The sequence below is a fragment of the Ziziphus jujuba genome, chromosome 10 (assembly GCF_031755915.1).
Source record: "Ziziphus jujuba cultivar Dongzao chromosome 10, ASM3175591v1".
NCBI classification, from domain to species: Eukaryota; Viridiplantae; Streptophyta; class Magnoliopsida; order Rosales; family Rhamnaceae; genus Ziziphus; species Ziziphus jujuba.
This window is the reverse complement of record NC_083388.1, coordinates 2,612,988-2,639,555: the sequence shown is the minus strand read 5'-3', so window position 1 is coordinate 2,639,555 and position 26,568 is coordinate 2,612,988. Positions and strand designations below refer to the sequence as shown.

The 26,568-nt window shown below is 35.9% G+C and overlaps 1 protein-coding gene across 3 annotated transcripts; it reads left to right on the top strand.

Moving 5' to 3' along the window:
• The first annotated feature begins 3,137 nt into the window (after window positions 1-3,137).
• LOC107410292 (uncharacterized) lies at window positions 3,138-26,381 on the top strand. Of its 3 annotated transcripts, none has more exons than XM_060811925.1 (13): window positions 3,138-3,327; window positions 22,219-22,314; window positions 22,439-22,516; window positions 23,503-23,583; window positions 23,664-23,883; window positions 23,964-24,022; window positions 24,459-24,508; window positions 24,606-24,693; window positions 24,788-25,048; window positions 25,166-25,258; window positions 25,416-25,520; window positions 25,699-25,815; window positions 25,909-26,381. In XM_060811925.1, exons 1-13 carry the CDS (start codon window positions 3,262-3,264, stop codon window positions 25,978-25,980), a joined length of 1,386 nt encoding a protein of 461 aa, XP_060667908.1. In that variant the 5' UTR covers window positions 3,138-3,261; the 3' UTR covers window positions 25,981-26,381. The 3 variants fall into 3 exon arrangements, with proteins under 3 accessions (XP_060667908.1, XP_048324253.2, XP_015873192.3); XM_016017706.4 differs by lacking the exon at window positions 3,138-3,327 and adding an exon at window positions 21,900-22,072; XM_048468296.2 differs by lacking the exons at window positions 3,138-3,327; window positions 25,416-25,520 and adding an exon at window positions 21,896-22,072.
• The last annotated feature ends 187 nt before the right edge of the window (window positions 26,382-26,568 follow it).

Sequence of the window (26,568 nt, the reverse complement as noted above, 5' to 3'; positions counted from 1 at the left end):
GTTGACAGCAGTGGTGTGAAAGTTGATGAGATGGGGTTTACATGTGTTAACTTTAGTAAAATTGGATTTAAATATGACCCATTCATCATGGCTTCACAAGTTCAACAAATATTTTATGTTGAAGATCAACTTGATTCGAGATGGTTTGTTGTTTTAACTGTACCACGACATTGTACTTTTGTTGAAGAAGAATATGGCTCACAATTCAATTGCCATACAATTGCCAAGTGTTGATGACAATGATCATGAGGATGAATGTGAGAGTGGCTATCTTCTAAATAAATTGGTACGTATATTTATTAACTTATATTTTAAGTAATATTTATTTATTCATTAATTATTATTTTCTTATGTGTTTTCCACTTTTAATTAGGAGAAATGTGCCACGCCAAATCTTAAGAAGGTAATATTCATTAAATTTTCATTTACCAAATTACAAATTTAATAATGATTAGGTTTTATTAATTTATTTTGCATAAGTGTTAATAAATTTTTTAATTTTTCCATATGCAGTATGAGGGTCTAATATCGTCAACACGAGGACGTCAACTTCCATCTCAATGAGTATGCATATATAAAAATATGTCAATAAAATGATATTTAATTATAGATAATGGTTTTGTTGTGAACAAGTATTTATTTTTAATTTTTGTATTCTAATTATTTTGGACGAAGCTACTTTGGGTTTTTTTGTATTTTAATTAATTTTATATTTTAACTATTTTAATAAATTTTTAAAAATTAAAAAAAAACAAAATTTAAAAAAAAAAGAAAAGAAATGGTGACGCATTAAAATATTAAAAAGTCACCTAAAATATATAGTGACATATAATAAGATAATTTTAGCGACTCATAAATTTCGCGACTCTATAAAAACTATCGCTAAACGAATTTTTTCCCCATTTTAGCGACATAAATATCTAGCAACACTTAAGAAAACATCGCTAATAAATTTTTAACGACGTTTTTGTAAAGTGTTGCTAAATGTATGAGTCATTTTAAGTTAATTGTTGAATGTGTCGCTAAATGGGAAACTGAGTCGCTAAAAACTTATAAATATGCGACTCTTATAATTTGTTGCTAAACCATAAATGTGTCGCTAAGTGGGAGACACTAAAAAAGAGTCGCTAAAAATATATGGGTCACTAACAAGGAGACTCACATAATTTGTCACTAAAATATCCCGCGTCGCTAAATAGGCGATAAAAACATGTGTCACTAAAGCATACATTTGTTACTATTCTACATCAATATTTAGCAACTTAAATATTTAGCGACTCTTTATGAACAAGTTGCTAAAACATTTTTAGCGACATTTTATTAAAGCATCGCTATGTTATGCGTCGCTATAAGTTCATTATTATATGTGTCGCCAAACATTAACTTTGCGTCGCTAAAAATTATGAATAGGCGACTGTTATGATGTGTCACCCGTTATATTAGGTATTTAGCGACAGTACCTTTGGCGACTCCGTCGAATGCATCGCTGTTTATTTAGTGCGACACAATTATTGCATCGTTTATTAGCTCGATTCTAGTAGTGCAAATTTGAATATTATTGTTTAAGAGATGAAAAAAGAAAAATACTTGTACAATGTTGTTTATGTTTCATATATACGTCAAAAGATAGGATTTCCTGTCTTTTCTCTTTTCTTTTTTTCTTTTTTTTTGGGCGCTAAAAGATAGGATTTCCTTCTTGTGGAGATATGGAAAGCAAACAATTAATTTTCACACATACCCAAACATGAAATTTACACTTTTAACTTTTGGTAGTGTATATTTCTCCCTTAGCTATCAAATCCATCACATAAAATATTCAAATATACATATTTGATGGTTCTTATATATGTATATAAGTCCCAACCGCAACCGATGTCCTTGATTTATATGAAGCGGATGCGAAAGGCCAAAGTGGGATACTGTTTGTATATATTCACCGAAAAAAAAAAAAAAAGAAGATACTGTTTGTATATAGATTGAGGTGTACAAGATGAAATTCAAGGACTATTTCAGGTATATAATAAAGTTTGTTTTTTCCATTTCTAAAAGTGGTCATTGAAATTTAAGCAGTGAATTTATACAACTTGATCGGGAGGCTTATATATAGGATTGTGAACGAGTTACCCCAGTCTTTGATCCCTTCTTTTTTCTTTTTTTTTTTGTGGGTAAAGGTTTGTTTTATTGTCTGCATATTCTGTAAGGATGATTCTTCTAAGTTCTAATATCAAATATGAGTCATTCATTACTTTATATTCCACATAATTCCATATAGAAACTAGGAAGAACAGTTTAGTCGTCTTGTTAGATTTTTATTTAGCACACTTATGACCTTTTTCTAATACAAAACTTTCTCTTGGACACCTTTTTTTTTTTTTTTTTTTTGGTTTTTTTGAAAAAGATCTCTTGGGCATTTACTCATAAGCTATTCGGAAATAATAATAAAATAATAAAATAATAATAATAATAATAATTCCAAATTTTGTTTTGGTAAATAGATGTAGAATAATAGTATTTTTTATATCTTTGACCATATTTTCAATTTTAATAAATTATTCCAAAAATAATTAACAAAAAAACAAAATATATAAAAAATTGAAAGACGTTTGACAAATTAATTTTATAAATAATTTTAAAGGAATAAAAGGGACTCTAATTTATTCTCAAAACACTTGAAAACATCATTTTACTTAAACTCCAGCTTTTATTTTTTAAAATCTAAATTTTATTTTATTTTTTATTAACTTTTTAAAAAAAATCACTAAACACTGGCATAATTTTTCCAAAATCAATAGTTGTTTTGTCAAATTATATGGCCAAACAAGTCAATAGCACCTGTGCAATTAAAATTTTCAAATAGATTTTATCGCTGATTTTCTTTTATTTTTTCATTAATTTTTAAAAATTTATATTAAAAAAAATATCACTATAACATACATAAAAAATTTCATCTATAATTTTATTTGTTTATATTTTTCAAATGAAATGAATATGGCCAAAACAGGTAATAGCATTTGATTAATCAATCCAACTTTCAAATATATATTTATATCTATTTTTCTTTTTATTAATATAAAGTTATAAAAAATTTTATTATATTATATACATTTTCTTTCTAGGTAGGAAGGAAGAGAAATTTTTCTGTTAAAATTAGCGTAAGTTTTAGAGTCCTTTTGTTTATGCCGTGCGTTGGTTCTACCAAAGCAGTCAACAACGCCTCCAAAAAATCGAAGAATCTTAGAGAGTCTGTGAGGCAGTGTTTCGATGGATTTTCAAGTGGTGGTTTTAGCAGGAGGCACCTCTAAGAACCTCGTTCCTCTTGTCTCCAAGGTCCCACCACCAATTTTGCACATTTTTAATTTTTCACTGAAATTTTCTCTCTCTCCAATTTTCCTTGCTGCCAAACACTCCCAACTCCAACTCTACATCTTTCTCTTCTTCTCTGATTTCTTACTCTCTTTTTTGATTCCAGGAGCTAGCTCCATTCCGGAAAGATGAAAGTTCTTAATATTGAATGCACCATCTCTCCGTGCTTTTTGTGCTAGTCTACGCTACTTGTTTCTCATCCGTTATTAATTTCAATATTAATTTCTTATGATAAAATTTCGGTGGCATTTGTGGAGGTGTACCAAATGGGTCCAAACCCCTCTCAACGACAACAATTAATGTTAATCAACTTTGAAACTATAATTTATTTGACACAGATGGTAAAAAATTATAGTCTTAGTTAATTTGATGTTTATGTTCTACATTTGTCCGCATGTGCAAAATCAATATGCTTTTATATTCATGAAACTAACAACAAATTGAGTTGTTCTAGAAAAAAAAGAACCAGAAAGATGGAATCAACACATATACACACTGTTAACGAGTAGAAAAAAGCTTGTGTTACAGGGAATAAACCATTGTTATGAGCTATAACTATTACGTACAAAATGGTAACTACGGCAAATGTATATATTAAAACATTAGAACAAAAGAGAAACTCAGTATAATGTAGAAAATGGACAATCTGCACCAGTCTTTGTCAATACCTTCAAACTTTAGCCTAACATTGTGACTTTGACCTTGTGGTTGGCTCCGCCAGTAAATGTACAGTTCTTCTCAACTTTTCTACATCATTGGTGGGCTAACGCATTAGGCAATTGAATACCACTAGACAGTGCAACTACATTTTCTTTGCCATCATGTGGAGCTGTCTAGGACATTTGGAGCACGAAACCCTTCACATAAGCCAAATCATACTTTAAAATATTGAAATTTTTATAAAATTTTTATTTTTTAAAATATATTGAAAGAAAATTTAGTTCTAAGTAGAAACGGTATAATTTCTATAATATTAACTAAAATTTTTGATATTTTTTATAATTTTAGTGAAAATTTCCATCATAACATTCATATTAAATCCTTGACAATCTATTTAAAAAATTCATAATTTTCATCAAAATTATAGAAATTTTCATAAAATTTTCACAAAAAATTTAAAAATATGTATAATTTTTTTGTTAAATTTTTTAATCAAAAATTTTTATAAATATTTTTTATATTTAGTAAAATTTTCTGCAAAATTAATATTGTTGGTAGGTTTTTTTTTTTAACTTTTTAAATGTCTTCCAATAATAAAGCAAATAAAAATAAAAAAAAATTCACATTTAATAAATAATATATAAAATTAGATGACTCCATCTATCATGTTCATAGAAAAATTAATATCACAACTTATAAGTTTACTTATCTATTATTATTTTTTTATAATAATAAATTTAACATTTGTATAGATATTATAAAGAAGATAAAAATTGGAATGTAAAAAAAAATTAAAAAACATACAGGAAATACATTTTCTGCAAGACAAGATCTAAAATTTCAATTCGGTATTAATGATATTTGATATATGCAAACTTAACAATTAAATATTCATATAGATGGTATATTAATAATTTTATGCAAAATTATTAAAAAAATATATTATTTAATAATTGCTTATTATATTGTATTATGGGAGTTCTAGTAACAAAACTTTGAAAAATTCCTACAGTTTTCCATCCCCACACTCCCCTTTTAGAGTTGTTTAGGATTTGTAAAATCTAGGAACAAAACTTTGCTCACTAGTATATTAACCCTCTCTAAAATATGAACCATCACACTTGACTTAAGCTCAAAATTTAAGATTTCCAGTAGGATCAGATTGATATACATGATATCAGATTTATATATATTATCTAAGAACCATATACTCCATCACTATGAGCAATGGTTTGAGAATTGAAGATTGGTTTTTGTATAGGAAGTGGATGGTAACATTACAATTTATGGAGGCTGGTACACTACGATGACAGAACAGAACCATACCCTCTGCAAAAGTGTAGTTATTGATGTTACAGATAAAGACACTGACCATAGTTTCTGATCTTTATTTCAAATATTTCTATTTTGTAAGTTGAATTTTGTATTTAAATTTAACTTATCTATCTGTGTCCTTTGTATCTTTCTGTTAGTCACGTACTATATGAATACGGAGGCTGTAATCAGTTTTGTTTTATTAAATATAACTAATCCTTTTATTCATTATTTTGTATTCTTAACTATTGATTCAGTGTCTAAGTAGTTAGCAAGCGGCATGGGATTGGTGATTCTATAGTATCCATATAGCATAGTTTGGCATCATGCATGATCATTCAAAAAAATAGTATATGACGCATCAGGTTGCTATTTCTGGTCTATGCCTCGTACCCACATGGGTTTTCCCATCTCTTTTAATTTTCAATTTGCACATGAAAATTTTGACAGTAAGTAAGTTTATTGGTTAGTTTAAAATCCGATGAGCAGCTAAAAGAATTCAATTTATTTCTTCTACTCCTTAAACTCATATAAGAATAAATTATCCCCTGTATACATGTATCAAAAGGAAAAAGTATACCAAAATGTAAAATGTAAAGGAAACCAGGATTGCATTCAAATTCAGGTCTTCAACAACAAAAATCAAATCAAAACAAAACAAAATGCATAGAGATAAACATGCATATGTGTTTAGGAAGTAGAATCACTGAAACCAAGCAGCTCTCCTAAGGTAAGTAAAAGAGATGAACATGCATAAGTTCGAATGCATTCACATACATCTCTCCTGATGTTCAGTATTACATCAGGTCCGCACTTGATGTTTGTACCTTCAAATTTTAGCGTAAAATTCCAGGTTTCAAGACTTTGACCTGTGGTTATAAGCTCCATCAGTGAATGTAGTACTTTTTCAACTTCTCTACAGTACTAGCTTGCTAAAGCATTAAAGAACTGACTAGTGCTACTCCATGCAACTAAATGTTCTTTCACTTCTTTGCCATCATGTGGCATTGTAGAGGACATTTGACTACCAAACCCACAAGATACGCCAAACCAAATTTGAATATTATTGTTTAAGAGATGAAAAAAGAAAAACACTTGTACTATGTTGTTTATGTTTCATATATACGTCAGAAGATAGGATTTCCTTCTTGTGGAGATATGGAAAGCAAACAAGTAATTTTTGTCAGGACCCGTCCAAAATTCCTTACTGGAACCCTAGACAAATCCTGATCCCAGGGAAACTGTCAGGACCCGTCCAGAATTCCTCCTCCGGAACCCTAGACAGCCCTGATCCCAGGGAAATACCACCGAACCTTCCAACGGAAAATCCGGCAGCACCTCCCCTAAGGGATTTACTTACCACAAATTTACCTGCACTGAAAACACACTTCAAAAATATCCCCTTATTCCTCCCACAAACTACAAACTGGTTCCACAAATTTCAGCACTTCAAAACAAAAATACAGTAATCCAGTGCAAGATAAATACAACAAGAGTGAAAGAAATAGTACAACTGCAATAAAGAAGAACAGGGTACAGTACGAACTAAAACAGCGAGGAAGATCAAGTCCGCTCCGAGTGAACGCCGACAACCTGGTACCTAGAGGAACGGAATTTAAGAGTGTGAGATGCTAATCATCTCAGTGAGCGACCCTACTACTATACCATATAATATCACAGTAATAAGTATAAATAATAATTATTTGGAAATAATATTTTCTCTCAAAACCCTTACAATTCGCTCAGTTGGAAAGGTTCCCCTTTTTAAAACAATTTCACAAAACCCTTTATCCATATTCCCCGAAAACCAAGACATCAATTAAATACCAGAAGCGGTAACAATTATATTTTTCATTAACATTTTATTTTTAAAACACAGTTCTGAAAATAATTTGATGCACCCACTATATACCAGTGGCGCCAACAGTACCCAGCGTCCCAAGGTACCGCCAGACAGGAGGTTATAGAAAGAAACCGGCATACGGTCGCGTGGCGTCCCACTGCGCCGCTGCTAACCTGGTGTCCCGGCCAAAGGGGGGTGGCCGCCCTCTCCGATGGCATCCACAGGACACCCTCATAATATCAACCGCGCGCTACTCACACCCACCTGCGCGCTAATCACATCACCTGCGCGCTAATCACACCCACCTGCGCGCTAATCACAACCGTGTGCACACTAACCATATCACATATACCATATCACATAATCAGAACACCAGTACGTGCACGGTGCATCTAAAAATTATAAAATCCATAAATTTAAATCATAAAACAAATTTCACATTTTTCATAAGCATAGCGGGCATAATCCATCCGCTTGAACCGGAAAATTCTCCACAATTTCCTTATAATTAATACCATAAATCCCATGATTTTCAAATCCACCAACTCCCAAATCCATCAATTCAAATATCCACATTTTTTTCCAAGCATAAATAATTTCTCGAAATATCATAATCAAATCCCATAATATTTTATGGGCATATTTCATAAAAATTGAAATCACCAATATAACCAAATATTTTCTTTGAAATATTTGAAAATCAAATCATGCCCAATTTACCATTAAAACCACACCAATTTCAAAATCCTCAAAACCATAAAATAATTCCACATGGCACAAATTTGTAGAATTCGCATTTTCTTAAATCCAATAAATTCATAAATAATTCTACAATAAATCCAATAAATATTTGGCACATAGATATTAAATTCCAAATATTTAATTCACACATAATATATTCATCAATTAAATTCCCCAAAATTAATTTGAAGGTGGGTCACTCACCTGGAGCACGCAATTAACCCATGATCCACTACGGGATCAATTCTACGACTCACCGGTGCTCCTAGAACAAAATTCACAGACAGTCAAATAAATTAATATTTTATTCGGGTAAATAATACCCGGTACCCGGAGGGTCAAAACACAAACGATAACTAAAATTTACGAATCATATACCGAATCGAAGCTCGAGTGATGCTAATCACAGATCCGGTCTTAATTTCCGATGATCGTACCCGACGGGGTTTGAATTTCGTCGGGAAGCTTTTCGGGTTTCGGCTCCGCAATTCTCCCAAACCGTCGCGAATTGGTGGAAACGGAAGTCGGATTTGGGTTCAGGAGGTCGAACACTGCGGACTGGAGCTGGCCGGAATTTTCGGGTACTCGCCGGAACAGTAACTTCCGGCGGGCCGCCACGTCACCGGCAACCGTCGCCGGAACAGTAATTTCCGACGGTGGCCGTTTGCTGTGAAATTTTGCAGATTTGTAGATCGTGAGGAGAGCAATCCAACGGGACCGACGGTGAGCAAAACGGAGGTCGGACGGCGGAGAAATCACCGTTTGAAGATTTTCGACCCCTCGCCGGAAAACGCTCCGATCCCGGCGCGTCGGTGGTCCGATGGCCGTGATTTTTGGTGGGTAGGCCGGACTTGAGGAGAGGATGCTGGGTGTATGGCGCGTGTACTGTTTATCGGCCGGAATAGTGCCGATTCGCGGTGGCCGGCGGTGGAGGGGGAAAAATCGCCGCCAAACTTCGGACGTCCGATCCGGGCGCGTCCGGCGGCCGTTCGCCGTGAAATTTGGAGGTTTTGCCGGAAATGAGGTGGGCAATCTGGCTGGCCGGCGCGTGTACAGTACCTAGGCCGGAAAAACGTGAAAATGGCCGGCGGCCGGCGGGTCCTCTCTCTCTCTTTCTCTCTCCTCTCTCTTTCTCTCTCTTCTCTCTCTTTCTCTCTCTTCCCCGAGAGTTTTTCAAAATTAAAACCCTGTATGACACTGTTCATGCCACGTGGACCAATCAGAAACTGACACGTGGCGTTTCACTGTTCACCGACCCAAAAAAAAAATATTAAAATAATACGGTATCCGGTAAACTTCAAACGTCCATAACTTTTTAACCGGATGTCCGTTTTAAGCGTGCCGCTAGTCTATGAACTCGTATCGACGAGTACTTTACAACCATACAAGAGTCAACTCACAATTACATCACAAGAAAAAGTCAACTCCCGGCACCTTTTAGACAGTTTACACTTCAACTTGTTTTGCCCATAACTTTCAAACCGTAGCTCCGTTTTCGACGTGCTACTAGTCTACGAACTCAGGGCGTCATGCACTTCGCCACGGTACCCTAGTCAACTCAAAATTCTTACCGAGTCAAAAAGTCAACTTTTGACCCCTTTTGGTCAACGGTCAACGGTCAACGTGCACGGATTCCGGTGCGATTCGGGACGGGGTGTTACAGCCTTCCCCCCTTACAAAAATTTCGTCCTCGAAATTTCCGCACGTCACTGGAACAGATACGGGTACTGCTCACGCATCTGTGCTTCGGGTTCCCACGTTGCTTCCTCGACTAAGTAGTTCCTTGCCAACCAATCCATGCCCAACACTACTTCAAGTCCGGATAGATCCAACAGGATCAGGTCTGCTTCCATCCCTTGATCTGTGAAATCGTCGGGCGTAGTCCTGGCTCCCTGCTGCGTCATAGCAAACACCCGGCCTTGACTTGTCTGCTGGGTTCTCCTTCCTCTACCTCGACTCGATCCTGCAGACGGCTGTACTGATCCCGAAGAAACTCCTACTGGCTGACTCCCCTGGGAACTCTGTCCTGGAAATATCCCCGTACGCTGTGTCCGTCAACCTGCTTCTAGCACACTGCTGCTACCATAAGGGCAATCCCTCCTTATGTGGCCTGGCTGCCCACACCGAAAGCATAAACCATCCATCTGACACTGCCCAGAATGATTCCCCCTACAAAGTGGACAAACCCGCGGAGAACCAATGCGTGACTGCTGATACGAGCTTGCATCCACACTGATCGAATGGCGAGCTGGCTGGGGCATGCGATAACTATCTCTCCTCTGGAATCTGCCTCGTGGGCTTAACCCATCACTGTCTGAGCCTGAGCTATGGCTCTTCTTAGCTGCCCCCTGTCGAGGTACTTCGCTATACGAACCTTCGAATGATCTGCGCCTCGAGGGTCTGTGTATCTCCTCCTGTCTCTCTAGCTCGAGCGCTGCATCCCTGGCGGACTGATAGGTGGGATGTACTGATCCAGAAAGGGTGTAGCCGATGCTCTCTTTCAATCCGTCTATGAACCTCACCTTCTTCGTGTGATCGTCGGGAATCAGGTGCATGCAGAATCCTGATAGTTCTCGGAATCTCCTCTCGTACTCTGTCACCGTCATGTTCCCCTGTCGTAGTTCCTCGAACTCTCTCCTTCTTGCTTCACGGTAGGCAGGAGGACAAAACTCAGTAGAGAAGGCCATCTTGAACTGATCCCACGTATGCCTTGCACGAACAACTGGGCTAACTTCTAGGGCGAAAAACGTTCTCGTACCGGTAGGAAGTGTCCCGACTTGGTGAGACGATCAATGATTACCCAAATGCCGTCGTACCTTCTAGGTGTGGAAGGAAGCTTGAATACGAAGTCCATGTTGAGTTCTTCCCACTTCCACACGGGAATCGGTAAAGGTTGGAGTAGTCCCGAAGGCTTCTGTCGTTCTGCTTTCACTTGTTGACAAATCAAACACTTTGATACGAAGTCTGCCACTTCTCTCTTCATACCAATCCACCAATAATACTTAACAAGCGTCCGTTACATCTTGGTACTCCCAGGATGCATCGCATACATCGAGCTGTGCGCCTCCTCTAAAATCTCCTTCTTGAGTCCTGGGATATCCGGAACGCAAAGTCGTCCTTTATACACGAGGGCTCCATCCCTCCTTATGGAAAATTCCGGATCAAGACCTTCTTGTACCTTGCCCTTAATTGTCCTCAACTTAGGATCTTCCATTTGGGTCTCTACTATACGATCCACCAACACCGGTCGTACCTGGAAGCTAGCCATAAGAACTCCTGAAGGATGCATATGCATTAACACCCCCATCTTCTTCAACTCCACCATGAGAGGTAGTTGGATGACTTGGATGTGAGCAAGGGATCCAGTAGCCTTCCTACTCAAAGCATCTGCCACTACATTCGCCTAATAGTGACTTTAACTTCCCTCTTGTGCAACTTTCCTTCTCATGCCCACTAATTAAGGATAGTCAAATTGGTCCACGAGAACACGATCTACAAGTCTTGGTCATAGTCGAACGCTAACCATAAGGTGCTTCTAAAGCATGCATCCTTAAACCAACAACCAACTCTCGTGACTCGATCAGCACTTTAAAAGGTTAGATTAGAACTTAAGTCTAATTTCCTCAAATACTGGTATCACCAAGTTAAGGTTGAGATTAATTCACTTATCTTCGATTACCCTCCTAGTACTTACAATTATAAAGCCCTTGCTCCTCATTGATTAACCAATAGTCTTAACCTCGACAAACATCAATCTTTCTTTTAACTAAATTCATCAAGGTCATGAATAAAATTCTCAACATCCAAATATCATTCTTGAAAACCCTAAGTTTCCCTTATTTCAAATAAATTCCATGAATCCACACCTCAAGCAATAAGAAATTTAAATCCTAATTCTAGCATCACCACCAATACTATGAACAAATCACTAGATCCTTAACCCAATAAAGTATTCCACACTTCTTAAATTCTAACTACGTCCCAAAAATCATACTCCTTATCATTGTAAATTATCACCAACAATATCAACCACCTTGAATCGATAAAGCACCACCAATACGAACCTTAAATCTCCAAGGAAATAAGATATCAAGATCTTAGCTTCTAGAATGAAAAATAACCATGCTTAAACATCCAACCATGCCTAAGGAATCATCCTCATCTCATTAACCTCATCAACCACCAAGTAGAACTTTAGTCGCTATCCGGAGCTTGCTTGATTCTCTAAACGCTGTCGTACCTTCTCTTTGTGAATGATAGTTTAAGCACGAAATCCATATTTACATCTCCCTACTTTTACTTATCGGTGACCTAAGTACCTTTATTCGGATCTTGCAACTTCCTTTATCGTGCCAAACCACCATGTCATCCAGTGAGCATTCCATACGTCTTGGTACCCTTGGGGTGTATCGCATACTTTGAATCGCGTGCTTCCTTTAAGATCTCCTTTTTGAACTCAACGATACCCTGCTTTGGATTCTCGACTGGCGATACTTAACCCTTAAGTCGCTCTTGGAAAAACCATAACATAAAACAAATAATAAAATATATTTTTCAAATATACCTAACTTGCATAGGCAATTGTTAAAACTCCACATTGAAATTCATATCTTAAAATTCATAGCATAAAATAAAATATGCACGCTTGTAATGGAGGTACGTACGACACCTTCTACATGTTACGTAATCCATGATTCCAACTGTCGCCGACACTCTGCTACCAATACAAACCAGGGTGGTTGCCTATATTGGCCGTCCAATTTCCCGGGCTCGTAGGCAACATGATCATGGGGCTAGCTCTACATGGACCACATTGGTTCGCCGCCTCCATATGGTGCAGTATAATATCAACAATATAACATACAGATACATGTACGAGCACAAACCAAAAATACTTGAATAAAACACCTTTAATTTCAAATACCACTTTGAAAAGCATTTAAATTTTGATAATCGAATCCTAATTGACACCCTCGAAGATTAGAGTTATTCAAACTAGGGCAACGAATTTACTTCGAGACAAACGGAAAGAAAGCTTTCACACGGGTAAAACGAGAAATTAGACACGGATGGGACACACAACAATGCACAGTCCCTTAGGAATACTAGAACCTAGAGCTCTGATACCAACTGTCAGGACCCGTCCAGAATTCCTCCTCCGGAACCCTAGACAGCCCTGATCCCAGGGAAATACCACCGAACCTTCCAACGGAAAATCCGGCAGCACCTCCCCTAAGGGATTTACTTACCACAAATTTACCTGCACTGAAAACACACTTCAAAAATATCCCCTTATTCCTCCCACAAACTACAAACTGGTTCCACAAATTTCAGCACTTCAAAACAAAAATACAGTAATCCAGTGCAAGATAAATACAACAAGAGTGAAAGAAATAGTACAACTGCAATAAAGAAGAACAGGGTACAGTACGAACTAAAACAGCGAGGAAGATCAAGTCCGCTCCGAGTGAACGCCGACAACCTGGTACCTAGAGGAACGGAATTTAAGAGTGTGAGATGCTAATCATCTCAGTGAGCGACCCTACTACTATACCATATAATATCACAGTAATAAGTATAAATAATAATTATTTGGAAATAATATTTTCTCTCAAAACCCTTACAATTCGCTCAGTTGGAAAGGTTCCCCTTTTTAAAACAATTTCACAAAACCCTTTATCCATATTCCCCGAAAACCAAGACATCACTTAAATACCAGAAGCGGTAACAATTATATTTTTCATTAACATTTTATTTTTAAAACACAGTTCTGAAAATAATTTGATGCACCCACTATATACCAGTGGCGCCAACAGTACCCAGCGTCCCAAGGTACCGCCAGACAGGAGGTTATAGAAAGAAACCGGCATACGGTCGCGTGGCGTCCCACTGCGCCGCTGCTAACCTGGTGTCCCGGCCAAAGGGGGGTGGCCGCCCTCTCCGATGGCATCCACAGGACACCCTCATAATATCAACCGCGCGCTACTCACACCCACCTGCGCGCTAATCACATCACCTGCGCGCTAATCACACCCACCTGCGCGCTAATCACAACCGTGTGCACACTAACCATATCACATATACCATATCACATAATCAGAACACCAGTACGTGCACGGTGCATCTAAAAATTATAAAATCCATAAATTTAAATCATAAAACAAATTTCACATTTTTCATAAGCATAGCGGGCATAATCCATCCGCTTGAACCGGAAAATTCTCCACAATTTCCTTATAATTAATACCATAAATCCCATGATTTTCAAATCCACCAACTCCCAAATCCATCAATTCAAATATCCACATTTTTTTCCAAGCATAAATAATTTCTCGAAATATCATAATCAAATCCCATAATATTTTATGGGCATATTTCATAAAAATTGAAATCACCAATATAACCAAATATTTTCTTTGAAATATTTGAAAATCAAATCATGCCCAATTTACCATTAAAACCACACCAATTTCAAAATCCTCAAAACCATAAAATAATTCCACATGGCACAAATTTGTAGAATTCGCATTTTCTTAAATCCAATAAATTCATAAATAATTCTACAATAAATCCAATAAATATTTGGCACATAGATATTAAATTCCAAATATTTAATTCACACATAATATATTCATCAATTAAATTCCCCAAAATTAATTTGAAGGTGGGTCACTCACCTGGAGCACGCAATTAACCCATGATCCACTACGGGATCAATTCTACGACTCACCGGTGCTCCTAGAACAAAATTCACAGACAGTCAAATAAATTAATATTTTATTCGGGTAAATAATACCCGGTACCCGGAGGGTCAAAACACAAACGATAACTAAAATTTACGAATCATATACCGAATCGAAGCTCGAGTGATGCTAATCACAGATCCGGTCTTAATTTCCGATGATCGTACCCGACGGGGTTTGAATTTCGTCGGGAAGCTTTTCGGGTTTCGGCTCCGCAATTCTCCCAAACCGTCGCGAATTGGTGGAAACGGAAGTCGGATTTGGGTTCAGGAGGTCGAACACTGCGGACTGGAGCTGGCCGGAATTTTCGGGTACTCGCCGGAACAGTAACTTCCGGCGGGCCGCCACGTCACCGGCAACCGTCGCCGGAACAGTAATTTCCGACGGTGGCCGTTTGCTGTGAAATTTTGCAGATTTGTAGATCGTGAGGAGAGCAATCCAACGGGACCGACGGTGAGCAAAACGGAGGTCGGACGGCGGAGAAATCACCGTTTGAAGATTTTCGACCCCTCGCCGGAAAACGCTCCGATCCCGGCGCGTCGGTGGTCCGATGGCCGTGATTTTTGGTGGGTAGGCCGGACTTGAGGAGAGGATGCTGGGTGTATGGCGCGTGTACTGTTTATCGGCCGGAATAGTGCCGATTCGCGGTGGCCGGCGGTGGAGGGGGAAAAATCGCCGCCAAACTTCGGACGTCCGATCCGGGCGCGTCCGGCGGCCGTTCGCCGTGAAATTTGGAGGTTTTGCCGGAAATGAGGTGGGCAATCTGGCTGGCCGGCGCGTGTACAGTACCTAGGCCGGAAAAACGTGAAAATGGCCGGCGGCCGGCGGGTCCTCTCTCTCTCTTTCTCTCTCCTCTCTCTTTCTCTCTCTTCTCTCTCTTTCTCTCTCTTCCCCGAGAGTTTTTCAAAATTAAAACCCTGTATGACACTGTTCATGCCACGTGGACCAATCAGAAACTGACACGTGGCGTTTCACTGTTCACCGACCCAAAAAAAAAATATTAAAATAATACGGTATCCGGTAAACTTCAAACGTCCATAACTTTTTAACCGGATGTCCGTTTTAAGCGTGCCGCTAGTCTATGAACTCGTATCGACGAGTACTTTACAACCATACAAGAGTCAACTCACAATTACATCACAAGAAAAAGTCAACTCCCGGCACCTTTTAGACAGTTTACACTTCAACTTGTTTTGCCCATAACTTTCAAACCGTAGCTCCGTTTTCGACGTGCTACTAGTCTACGAACTCAGGGCGTCATGCACTTCGCCACGGTACCCTAGTCAACTCAAAATTCTTACCGAGTCAAAAAGTCAACTTTTGACCCCTTTTGGTCAACGGTCAACGGTCAACGTGCACGGATTCCGGTGCGATTCGGGACGGGGTGTTACAGAAACTCTACCGGGTCCTCCAATGGAAAATCCGACAGAACCTCCCCTAAGGGTTAAACTTATCACAATTTTTCCTGCATTAAAAATACACTTCTATAAATATCATCTTATTCCTCCTACATTACTACAATTTAAGTTCCACAACTGGCAGCACTTCAATAACAAATTATACAAAAGACATATAATGGAATTAATTTAGTAAATAACCAATTAAAATATACCATCACAAATTCTTCTCCGCCTACACCACCCACTTAGTGCTTCACATGTCAATTACACTTCAATATCGTGTTAAAAATATGCCAATGCATAACATAGAAAGAAAGGTAAAACAACATCACATTAACAACAAAATAAAAACAATAACAATGTTTTAATGATACTGGTATTAATGTAACTTGCCCGAGGGCTACCACATAACCTCACCTGCCCAAGGGCTATCTCACCTACCCAAAGGCTACCACTTGTCCGAGAACTATTATACTTGTCCGATGGCTATCTTTTTTGCCCATAGACTGTTATACTTATCCGAAGGTATCATATAGTAGTAATAATAATATAATAACATCGATTAAAAATATTGGTAAGAAATTAAATCACAGTTAGATAACATAACAAAAATACATAAAAATCATATCTTAAAATCCATAACATAAAATGAAATATGCACGCTCATAATGGAGATACGTACGATACCTTCTGACATACTATGTGATCCATGATTCCAACTGTCGCCGCACCTTACTACCAATACAAACCAAGATGGTTGCCTATATTGGCCATCCGATCCCCTGGACTGGTAGGCAACATGATCATGGGGCTAGCTCTACATGGACCACATTTGTTCGCCACCTCCGTATAGTGCAGTATATACAGAATAATATCAAATAATATGACATACAAATATATGTACGAACACACACACACACACACATATATATATATATATATATATCTATAAATATACTTGATGCACCATACTATATACCAGTGATGCCCTCCGATACCCAGCATCCCGAGCACCGACTGGCGGGGGGGTTAAAGAAAGGAACTTGCATACGGTCGCTTCGGCGTCTCGACAGCGCCATTGCTGAAACCATCATCCCGGCCATGGAGGGGGGCGGCTGATGTGCATTACATAAAACTTGCCTGCCCTCGGTCCAATGGCAACTCACGGGAGACATTATAACTTGCGCACTAATCACATCCACACCCACCTGTGCACTAATCACATCCACAACTACAGAACACCGGTACGTGTATGGGTGCATCTAAAATAAATAACCATATTTATTATAAAAAGATACGCAATTTTTTCCAAAATTCACTGTGGGAATTATACCATTTTTTCAACTTCACCATCCCACATTTTTCTTAAATAACACCAGCATAAATCCACCGATAATAATATACAAATAATTTTTTCCCAAATCATAAAATCAATTAAATAATATTCCAAGGGCATAATTATATAATTTGAAACCACCAAACTTAACCAATATATTCCTCGAAATATTTAAAGCCAATCATGCTAAAAAATAATATTAAAATCCAAATACACTTAATTAAATGAAAACACCTTGCTCATACGTAATGAATACAATTAAATCACAATAATAAAAATCAAGAATTCTTTAATAAACCAAATTTCCATTTAGAATCAATAAACATAATAAAATTTAAATCATAATTTCATAAAATTTGTCTCTTCCACAATAATTCAATATAATCAATTTCGCAAACCTTCAATTTGATTCATACTAAATGTCAATAGAACCACATACAGTTCCACAAATAATTAAGCATATAAGGATACATTTTATTAGCTGTTATAACTTCACAGTAATCTCCCAGTAAAGTTAACAATAATTTAACAGCAGTTTAAAATCTACAGCTTTCCAAACTTAAGAAACATTAATTCAATCCATATTTATGCAATTCAACACAATTGGACATCATCAATATAAATAACAACTACTTAAACATCACACATACATTTTTCAGATTACCACATTAAAATAATATTATTTTATCCAAAAATGGCATCTTTCAAAATACTCAATCACAATTCACAAATAAGGTACCAAATCGAAGCTTATAACGAGGACATCAAGAATATACCTTCAATTTGCCCCACCGCCGCCGGAGGTCGCCGGAATCCCATCGGAGAGTCATGGTCAGTTTTGACCTCCACAATATCCCACAAACGAGCGAGGTTTGAGCCAATTTGAGCTTGGAAACGGACTCAAGGGGTTTAAATTGGTGGGAATGGACCGGTTACACAGCTGCTAGTCGCCGGAAAACCAGCCGAAGCATGGTCACATTTATTAAGTCACACGTGGCACATTATTACACGTTTAAAAATAATATTAAAATAATATGGTATCTTAAAATTTTGCAGGTCTATAACTTTTTTTTTAACGGGATGTCCAAATCAGACGTGCCGCTAGTCTGTGAACTCATATCAACGAGCACTTCACAACCATGTATGAGTCAAAGCTCATTTCCCCATAAACAAAAAGTCAACTCGGACACCCTTGGACAGTTTGGACCCCAAATCTTATTTTGCCCATATCTTTTAAACCGTAGCTCCGTTTTCAACGTGCTACTAGTTTACGAACTCGTGCCAACGTGTACTTCGTAACGATACCTCAGTCAACTTAGAATTCCATCCGAGTCAAAAAGTCAACTTTTGACCCCTTCGGTCAAAGTCAATAGTCAACGGTCAACCTCGGTCAAAGTTGAAAAATTTCCGTTGTACTTTGGGACGAGATGTTACAATTTTCCACACATATCCAACATGAAATCTACACTTAACTTCTAATAGTTTATATTTCTTCCTTAGCTATCAAATCCAAAGTTTAAAATATCCGATATTTCTTTGAAATTTCCTCGATATTTTCATTTTTTAAACGGATCAAAATAAAATTTAGGTTAGAAATGAAAATTAATAAAACTTCCATAATAGCCATTGAAATTTTTGAAATTTCACGAAAATTTCCATGAAAATTTTCACAAAATATCCACATCAAATCCTTAATGATTTGGTTAAAAAAATCTATAATTTTCCATGAAATTTCCATTGAAATTTCAAAGATATTCATGGAATTTTTTAATTTTTTTAAAAAAATTCATAAATATTATTGATATTTAATAAATTTTTTTATCAAATTAACTTTATTGATAATTTTTTTACCCTTTAATTACTTTTTAGCCATTTAGTGATATAAGCAAAACTAGTCTATTGTTATTATAATATGAAACTCAAATTTTGAGGGATATGGAAGCTAAAGAAGAAAATAATCAAGACTTAAATCCAACAATAATATTTGAAATTATAATAGAAGATGATAATGAAAAGGGCAACCAAATGTACCAATGGATTAGAGATGTTCATTAGATGATCTTGAAGAGAATCCTGATCCAAAAATTGCTCAACAAGCTGAAAAAGAGAAAATAAATGTTTAAAAAATAATTGCTGAAAAAGTAAATTCTAGTAGTGGTGATTCATTTCAAAAGCTTATGAGAGAGCCAACTAGAACTACTAGTGCTTCAGCTCCATTAGGTGGTACACATTCATAATTTGAGACTCTTAGTAGTCACTCTAGCTCCAGTGATGATGAAGATAACTTCAATAAATTATCTACATTAGAAGTTAGAAGAGGTAGTGGCCAAAGAGAATCACCAAGTCAAGAAGTTGAATTAAGCCCATTTATTGGTGAACAATATTACATACATGCAACACAAGATGAAGACCACGGGAGTAGAGATGCAGTTCAAGAATTCAGTGCTGTTGGAAAAGACTATATACGTAAAGAGAAATCTATAATGGAGATGTCATAATAACAAGAAGATTCGATTTCTATGAATTTTGGATTTATGAAGGTTGGAAGTCATTTTCATAACCCTTATTTGATGGATATTTATGCAATGTCATCAAGTAGTACCTCATGGATACCATCTCAAACTCAACCATCAAAGAGTAAGAGTTATGCACATAGTCAACCAATAATGTGAGTTCCATATAGTTGGCATATTAATAATTATATGCAAAATTATCAGAGAAATACATATTTTCATAACTACTTCTCACATTTCACATCTCAAAATCAAAATAAGGAAAAAATCTATGATTCTCAACCACCTAGACGTTTTATGTGGTATTAAGATGACATTTATGAACTATAACGTAATTATAATAATCATTTTATATATTTTAGTTAAGAAATAATTTTATCATATATGTATTTTTTGACATATTTTTATTAATAATAATTCATCTATGGTCACTAATACTTATTATAAATTAATTCCCTAAGAAGAATATAACATTCATTCAATATTTTAGCAAGTTTTATAATCAATTTGATAAATGATGGATTAAATAAGCTAATTCTAAAGCTTAAATAAAAAATTTCATTTTTTAAAATAAATTTTCATTATTTTTTATAATTTTTTATTGATATTCGATATTTTTATGAAAATTTTCATATTTTAAACTTTCGATATTTCCATCGATATTGATTTTTTGAACCTTGATCAAATCCATCACATATAATATTTAAATATACATATTTGATGGTTCTTATATATATGAAGTCCCAACCTCAAACGGTGTCTTGATTTATATGAAGTGGATGGGAAAGGCCAAAGTGGGATACTGTTTGTATATAGATTGTGGTGTACAAGATGAAATTCAAACAAGGATATTTCAGGTATATAATAAAATTTGATTTTCCATTTCTTAAAATGATCATTGAAATTTAAGCACTGAATTTATACAACTTGATCGGGAGGCTTACATATAGGATTGTGAACAAACCACCCGAGTCTTTGGTCTTTTTGTTTTTTTGGGTAATATAGTTTGCTTTTGAATTGATAAAGGTGTGTTTTATTGTCTACATATTCTGGAAGGATGATTCTTCTAATATATAATGCCACATAGAAACTGGGAAGAACAATTTAGTCGTCTTGTTAGACTTTTATTTAGCACACATATGACTTTCTTCTAATACAAAACTTTCCCTTGGACGCCTTTTTGTTTTTTTTTTTGGGTTAAGAAAGATCTCTTGGACATTTTACTTATAAGCTGTTCAATAATAATTCCAAATTTTGTTTTGGTAAATAAATACAGATATATAGTATTTTGTGTACCTCTTTGACCATATTTTCTATTTTAATAAATTAGTCCAAAAATAATTAACAAAAAAGTATTTTTATTGATTTATATAAAAAAATGAAAGACGTTTGGCAAATTAATTTTATAAATAATTTTAAAAAAATAAAAGGGACTCTAATTTATTCTTAAAACACTTGAAAACATCATTTTACTTAAACTCCAGATTTTATTTTATTTTATTTTATTTTTTTAAATCTAAATTTTATCTTATTTTTTATTAATTTTGTTTAAAAAAATTCACAAAAAAAAAAATCAATAAACACTGGCATAATTTTTCCAAAATCCGTAGTTGTTTTTTAAATTAGACGGCCAGACACGTCAATAGCATCAGAGCAATTAAAATTTTCAAATAGATTTTATCTCTGATTTCGTTTTATTTTTTTCATTAATTTTTAAAAATTTATATTAAAAAAAATATCACCAAAACACACATATAGTTTTTCATCTATAATTTTATTTATTTATCTTTTAAAATTATATGAATATTGAATATGGCCGAAACAGGGTAAATAGCATCTGATTAATCAACCAACTTTCAAATATATATATTTATATCTAAGTTTTATTTTATTAATATAAAATTATAAAAAAAATTTATTATATTATATACATTTTCTTTTTAGGTAGGAAGGAAGAGAAATTTTTCTGTTAAAGCTAGCGTAAGTTTTTAGAGTCCTTTGCTTTTGCCGTGCGTTGGTTCTGCTACCAAAGCAGTCAACAACGCCTCCAAAAAATCGAAGAATCTTAGAGAGTCTGTGAGGCAGTGGTTTCGATGGATTTTCAAGTGGTGGTTTTAGCAGGAGGCACCTCTAAGAACCTCGTTCCTCTAGTCTCCAAGGTCCCACCACCAATTTTACACATTTTTTAATTTTTCACTGAAAATTTTCTCTCTCTAATTTTCCTTGCTGCCAAACACTCCCAACTCCAACTCTATACATCTTTCTCGTCTTCTCTGATTTCTTACTCTTCTTTTTTTGATTCCAGGAGGTTCCCAAGGCGCTTCTTCCTGTGGCCAACCGCCCCGTTCTCTCCTATGTTTTGGAGCTTTTGGAACTCAGTAATCTTAAGGATCTCATTGTTGTATGGTTTTCCTCTCCGTATTCCTTATTGCCCTAAATTTTATGGAAGATGGTTTTTTTTAGTGGGTCAGCTGAACAAATTGGAATACCTGTTGATTTGGGAATTTATGCATTTGCTTTTGTAGGTGGTCGAAGGGGAAGATGCGGCTCTTCGTGTTGGTGGTTGGATTTCGGGCGCTTATGTGGACCGTTTACATGTTGAGGTACTTACTGATTAAATAAAAGTTCTTTCTTTTCTTTTTTTTTTATATATAATTATTTTGAAATTTAGGTTGTTAATTTTTAGGTTTGTGGAGGTGTAAGTTATAATTGTTACTTAAAGTTGAATTTTTATGTATTTTGGATATGCTTGTTAATATGTTTAAAACTGTGATGGAGAATGCCTAGTGTGTATATATATATATATATATATATATATTTTTTTTTTTTTTTTTTTTTTTTTGTGGTCCTTATGTCTGTAATGCTATGTTGGTAGTATTTGGTGTTTGGCAGAGGGTTGACAGTGAATTGAAGTTGTTCAATGTACAAACAATGGGGATTAAGTGGAAAATAGTATGCCTAACGGATAGAAAAGTATTACTGATATGACTTGGTCGATCTCAACTTGAGAGGGGAAGAAAGTTCCCGTTATTAAGAGTTGATTTTACTGTATACATAAGGTTCATTCATGTTTTGAGCATTTTGAATAACACAAGTTTGCACAATGCTGAAATGAACACTCTCTCCTTCTGCTCCTTAAAGAATGAATCATGCTTCTCCTCTTTAGTAACCTCCTAACTGCCGAGACAGCTCGAATTTTTCTCTTTTAAAGCTTTTGGAAATTTTAATTGCATTGAAATTTGGTTTTTGTATAGGCCCATTGATAGTCAAAGCTTGAGTCTTGTACAGGCTTAAACTCGAATTGATTGCCAACACAACCCAATTTGTTCCAGATTGGTTTACTCAAATTCTGAAATTTAATTGGGCTACTTTAAGTTGTGGTTTAATAAGCTGAAGTATTTGATCTGGGTTCAGTTAAAGACTAAGCCTGTAAAACTAGCTTGTGCCATGTTTACTGATGTAGATACTTGGCATTGTGGTAAGTATTGGAACATGTTACTGTTGTAAATAGTTGTCAGTTTAATAGAAGCAAACGATACTATTAACTTGCATTTGGAAAACCATGTTAAAGGTTTACTATATGTTTCAGGTTGCCGCAGTCCCCGAGGATGTTGGAACAGCTGGTGCACTTAGGGCTATTTCACACCATCTTACAGCAAAAGACATATTGGTTAGCACCCATTTTCATATCAGTGTTTTGAGTTTGGGAAAGTTGCTTTCAATAGCTATTGGATTTTTCCATTGCTGCAGGTTGTAAGTGGAGATATTGTTTCTGATGTTCCCCCTGGTGCAGTTGCTGCTGCTCATAGACGTCATGATGCTGTAGTAACTGCAATGCTTTGCTCTGCTCCTGTCAGTGGACCTTTGGAGTCAGGATCCTCTAGTGGGAAGGACAAAAGCAAGAAACCTGGACGCTATAATATTATTGGGCTAGACCCCACAAAGCAGTTTTTACTCTACATAGCAACAGGTTAGATTTTTCTAACTTTCGTTTCCTTTAGGATGTTAAGTAATATTTTCCTTACCTAGAAGCTTTTTGACTCTTTCCAGGAGGGGAACTTGAGAAAGATATAAGAATTCAGAAGAGCATACTCCGTGCAGTTGGACAGGTAATGGAATGCCATGTGTGGATTTAACATCTTATTTACTTTGTACTTTTTCTGGAAGTAGAACTGCTGCCTTGTGGTGAACTTCATCGATGTGCTTAATGCCACGATAGTCACAAGCCACTACCGTGTGTGCCTTATTATTTATTTGTAATTGTTCTCCCCTGCTTTGTTATGGTTTAAATTTGTTCTGCTTCTTTATTCGCCCGCTCAAACAAATTCAGTTGCAATCTTATCTGCAAATTGCTGAATTAGAAACTTCCATGCTGATTTGATATGGTGCTTATTAGGGAAGTGCTAAAACTAAGGAAGAAAAAGGGTATAGGATGTTAGGACCTGTTCCTTGTCCTCATTATCTTTCCTTTTTATGATATTTTTTCTAACTTTATTGTTCTTCTTTTATTTTATAATTATATTTTGCTTTTCATTCTTCTTGTAGATGGAAATTCAGTCTGATCTTATGGATGCTCATTTATATGCGTTCAAGAGGTAAAACCCTTTTCATTTTTCTCTTTTCTTTCAAAACCTCTTTACTATATATTTTGATTGTCTTATATTCTTTAATAATTTCCTGATTTCCTCCCAGGTCTGTTCTGCAGGAAGTTCTAGATCAAAAGGAGACATTTCACAGTGTAAAGCAAGATGTATTGCCCTATCTTGTCCGAAGTCAGCTGGTTAGTTCAATAAGATCCTTTCGCTATGTTTCTGCAGTACCACAATTGTGTAAAATCTCTGGATTCTTTTTCATATTTCTTTGATGAACATTAGAAGTCAGAAGTTCTATTAAATGGTACACTACAACCAGAAGAAAATGGAAATGAGAAGGTTAGCTCCCAGAACAACCAACTAATGCTGTCTCGAATTCTATCTAATGCATCCACACCAAGCTTTCATCAACTCTATGCATCTGGTTCTAATGGCTTTGCTTCTGTTCGAAGAACCCATAAATGCTGTGTTTATATTGCTAACAGCAGCAACTACTGTGCACGATTAAATTCCATTCAAGCATTCAGTGACATTAATAGAGATGTGAGTTTGCAGTAGAAGCTTCCTTGTATCCTTTTTCTTTTGATACTATCTTCTATACCTCTCTCTGTGGTTTCGTTTTTGGTGGTTTAATCATTTTCACATATTCTAACCTGTCAGGTCATAGGAGAGGCTAGAAATCTGTCAGGGTATTCATTCTCTACCCAAAATAACATTATTCATCCTTCAGCAGAGCTTGGATCTAAAACAACTGTGAGTCATACGTGTTATATTAAGGAACAATTGATTCTCAATTCATCATTATTTCATGTGGCTTTTGTAATGTGTTTGGGAAAATTTAGGTATTAGGATTTGTAATTCCATATTGAAGACATTATTGAAACTAATTGGAATGTTGGATTATATTTAGGTGGGACCACATTGTATGCTGGGCGAAGGTTCACAAATGGGTGATAAGTGCAGCGTCAAACGATCAGTAATTGGCCGTCACTGTCGAATAGGTTCTAATGTAAAGGTATAAGAATTTCAGGTCACAAATTATTTAGGGGGGGGGGGGGGGGGGGGGGGGGGGATTGCTAACTGCCATTTTGTCTACGTTCTCCAGTGTAAATAGTTGGGGCAGTGGCATTATTAGTGTTGGATGTTGAGATATTTCAACTTTTTTCAACTTATCATTTTCTCTGTATATGTAGGTTGTTAATTCTGTTGTTATGAATCATGTTACAATTGGGGATGGTTGTTCAATTCAAGGATCAGTAATTTGCAGCAATGTACAGCTCCAGGAGCGCGTTGTATTAAAAGACTGCCAGGTAATCTCATTCTGTTCTCTGTCCATCTCTCACTATCTCTTTTACACATTTGTGTTTGGCATCTTATTATTATTATACTGCACTTCATTCTAGGTCGGTGCTGGCTTTGTGGTCACTGCTGGCAGTGAGTGCAAAGGGGAGGCATTGGCTAGGAAAGAGAAGTAACAGTGGGAAGAATAACAAAAATGGCAAGCTCATATCTTCCTCATGCTCAACAATATTAATGCTCGGAGCAAATTTTCTCGTGACCGCTGGCAAATGAGCACAGGGTGATATTCATGGCAAGATCTGACAAAGCTGGTCACAATGAATGTATTTTTAGCGAATATTAGCTGTTTTATTGTTATTCTGTTTCTTCTTTTTTTTTTTCTTTTTTTCTTTTTTTTCCTTGAAATTATTGCTCTCAGTTGTATCTGGTTGAGTCTATGTAAACTGTTAGAAGGGATTGGAAACAGAAAGCCTCAGTTTTGTCAAACAATTCCATGTCTACTATGATTCACGATGTGTTGAGTAGAAAACCATTCTCATTCTTAAGGAATCTTGTTTGGTTCCTGTGAAAAATTCCATCACAATCATCTCATCCAATTCTTTTAATTTCTTAGTTTTTGCTATTATTGTCAGATTTCTTGCAGTATGTGCATGCATATATACATGGCTACTTTGGATAGTTGAATTTACTGTTCTGCTTAGTATGGCATTTTCCAGCATGACCACATCATGTTATCCGTTTATTTTGTCACAAATGCAAAGATA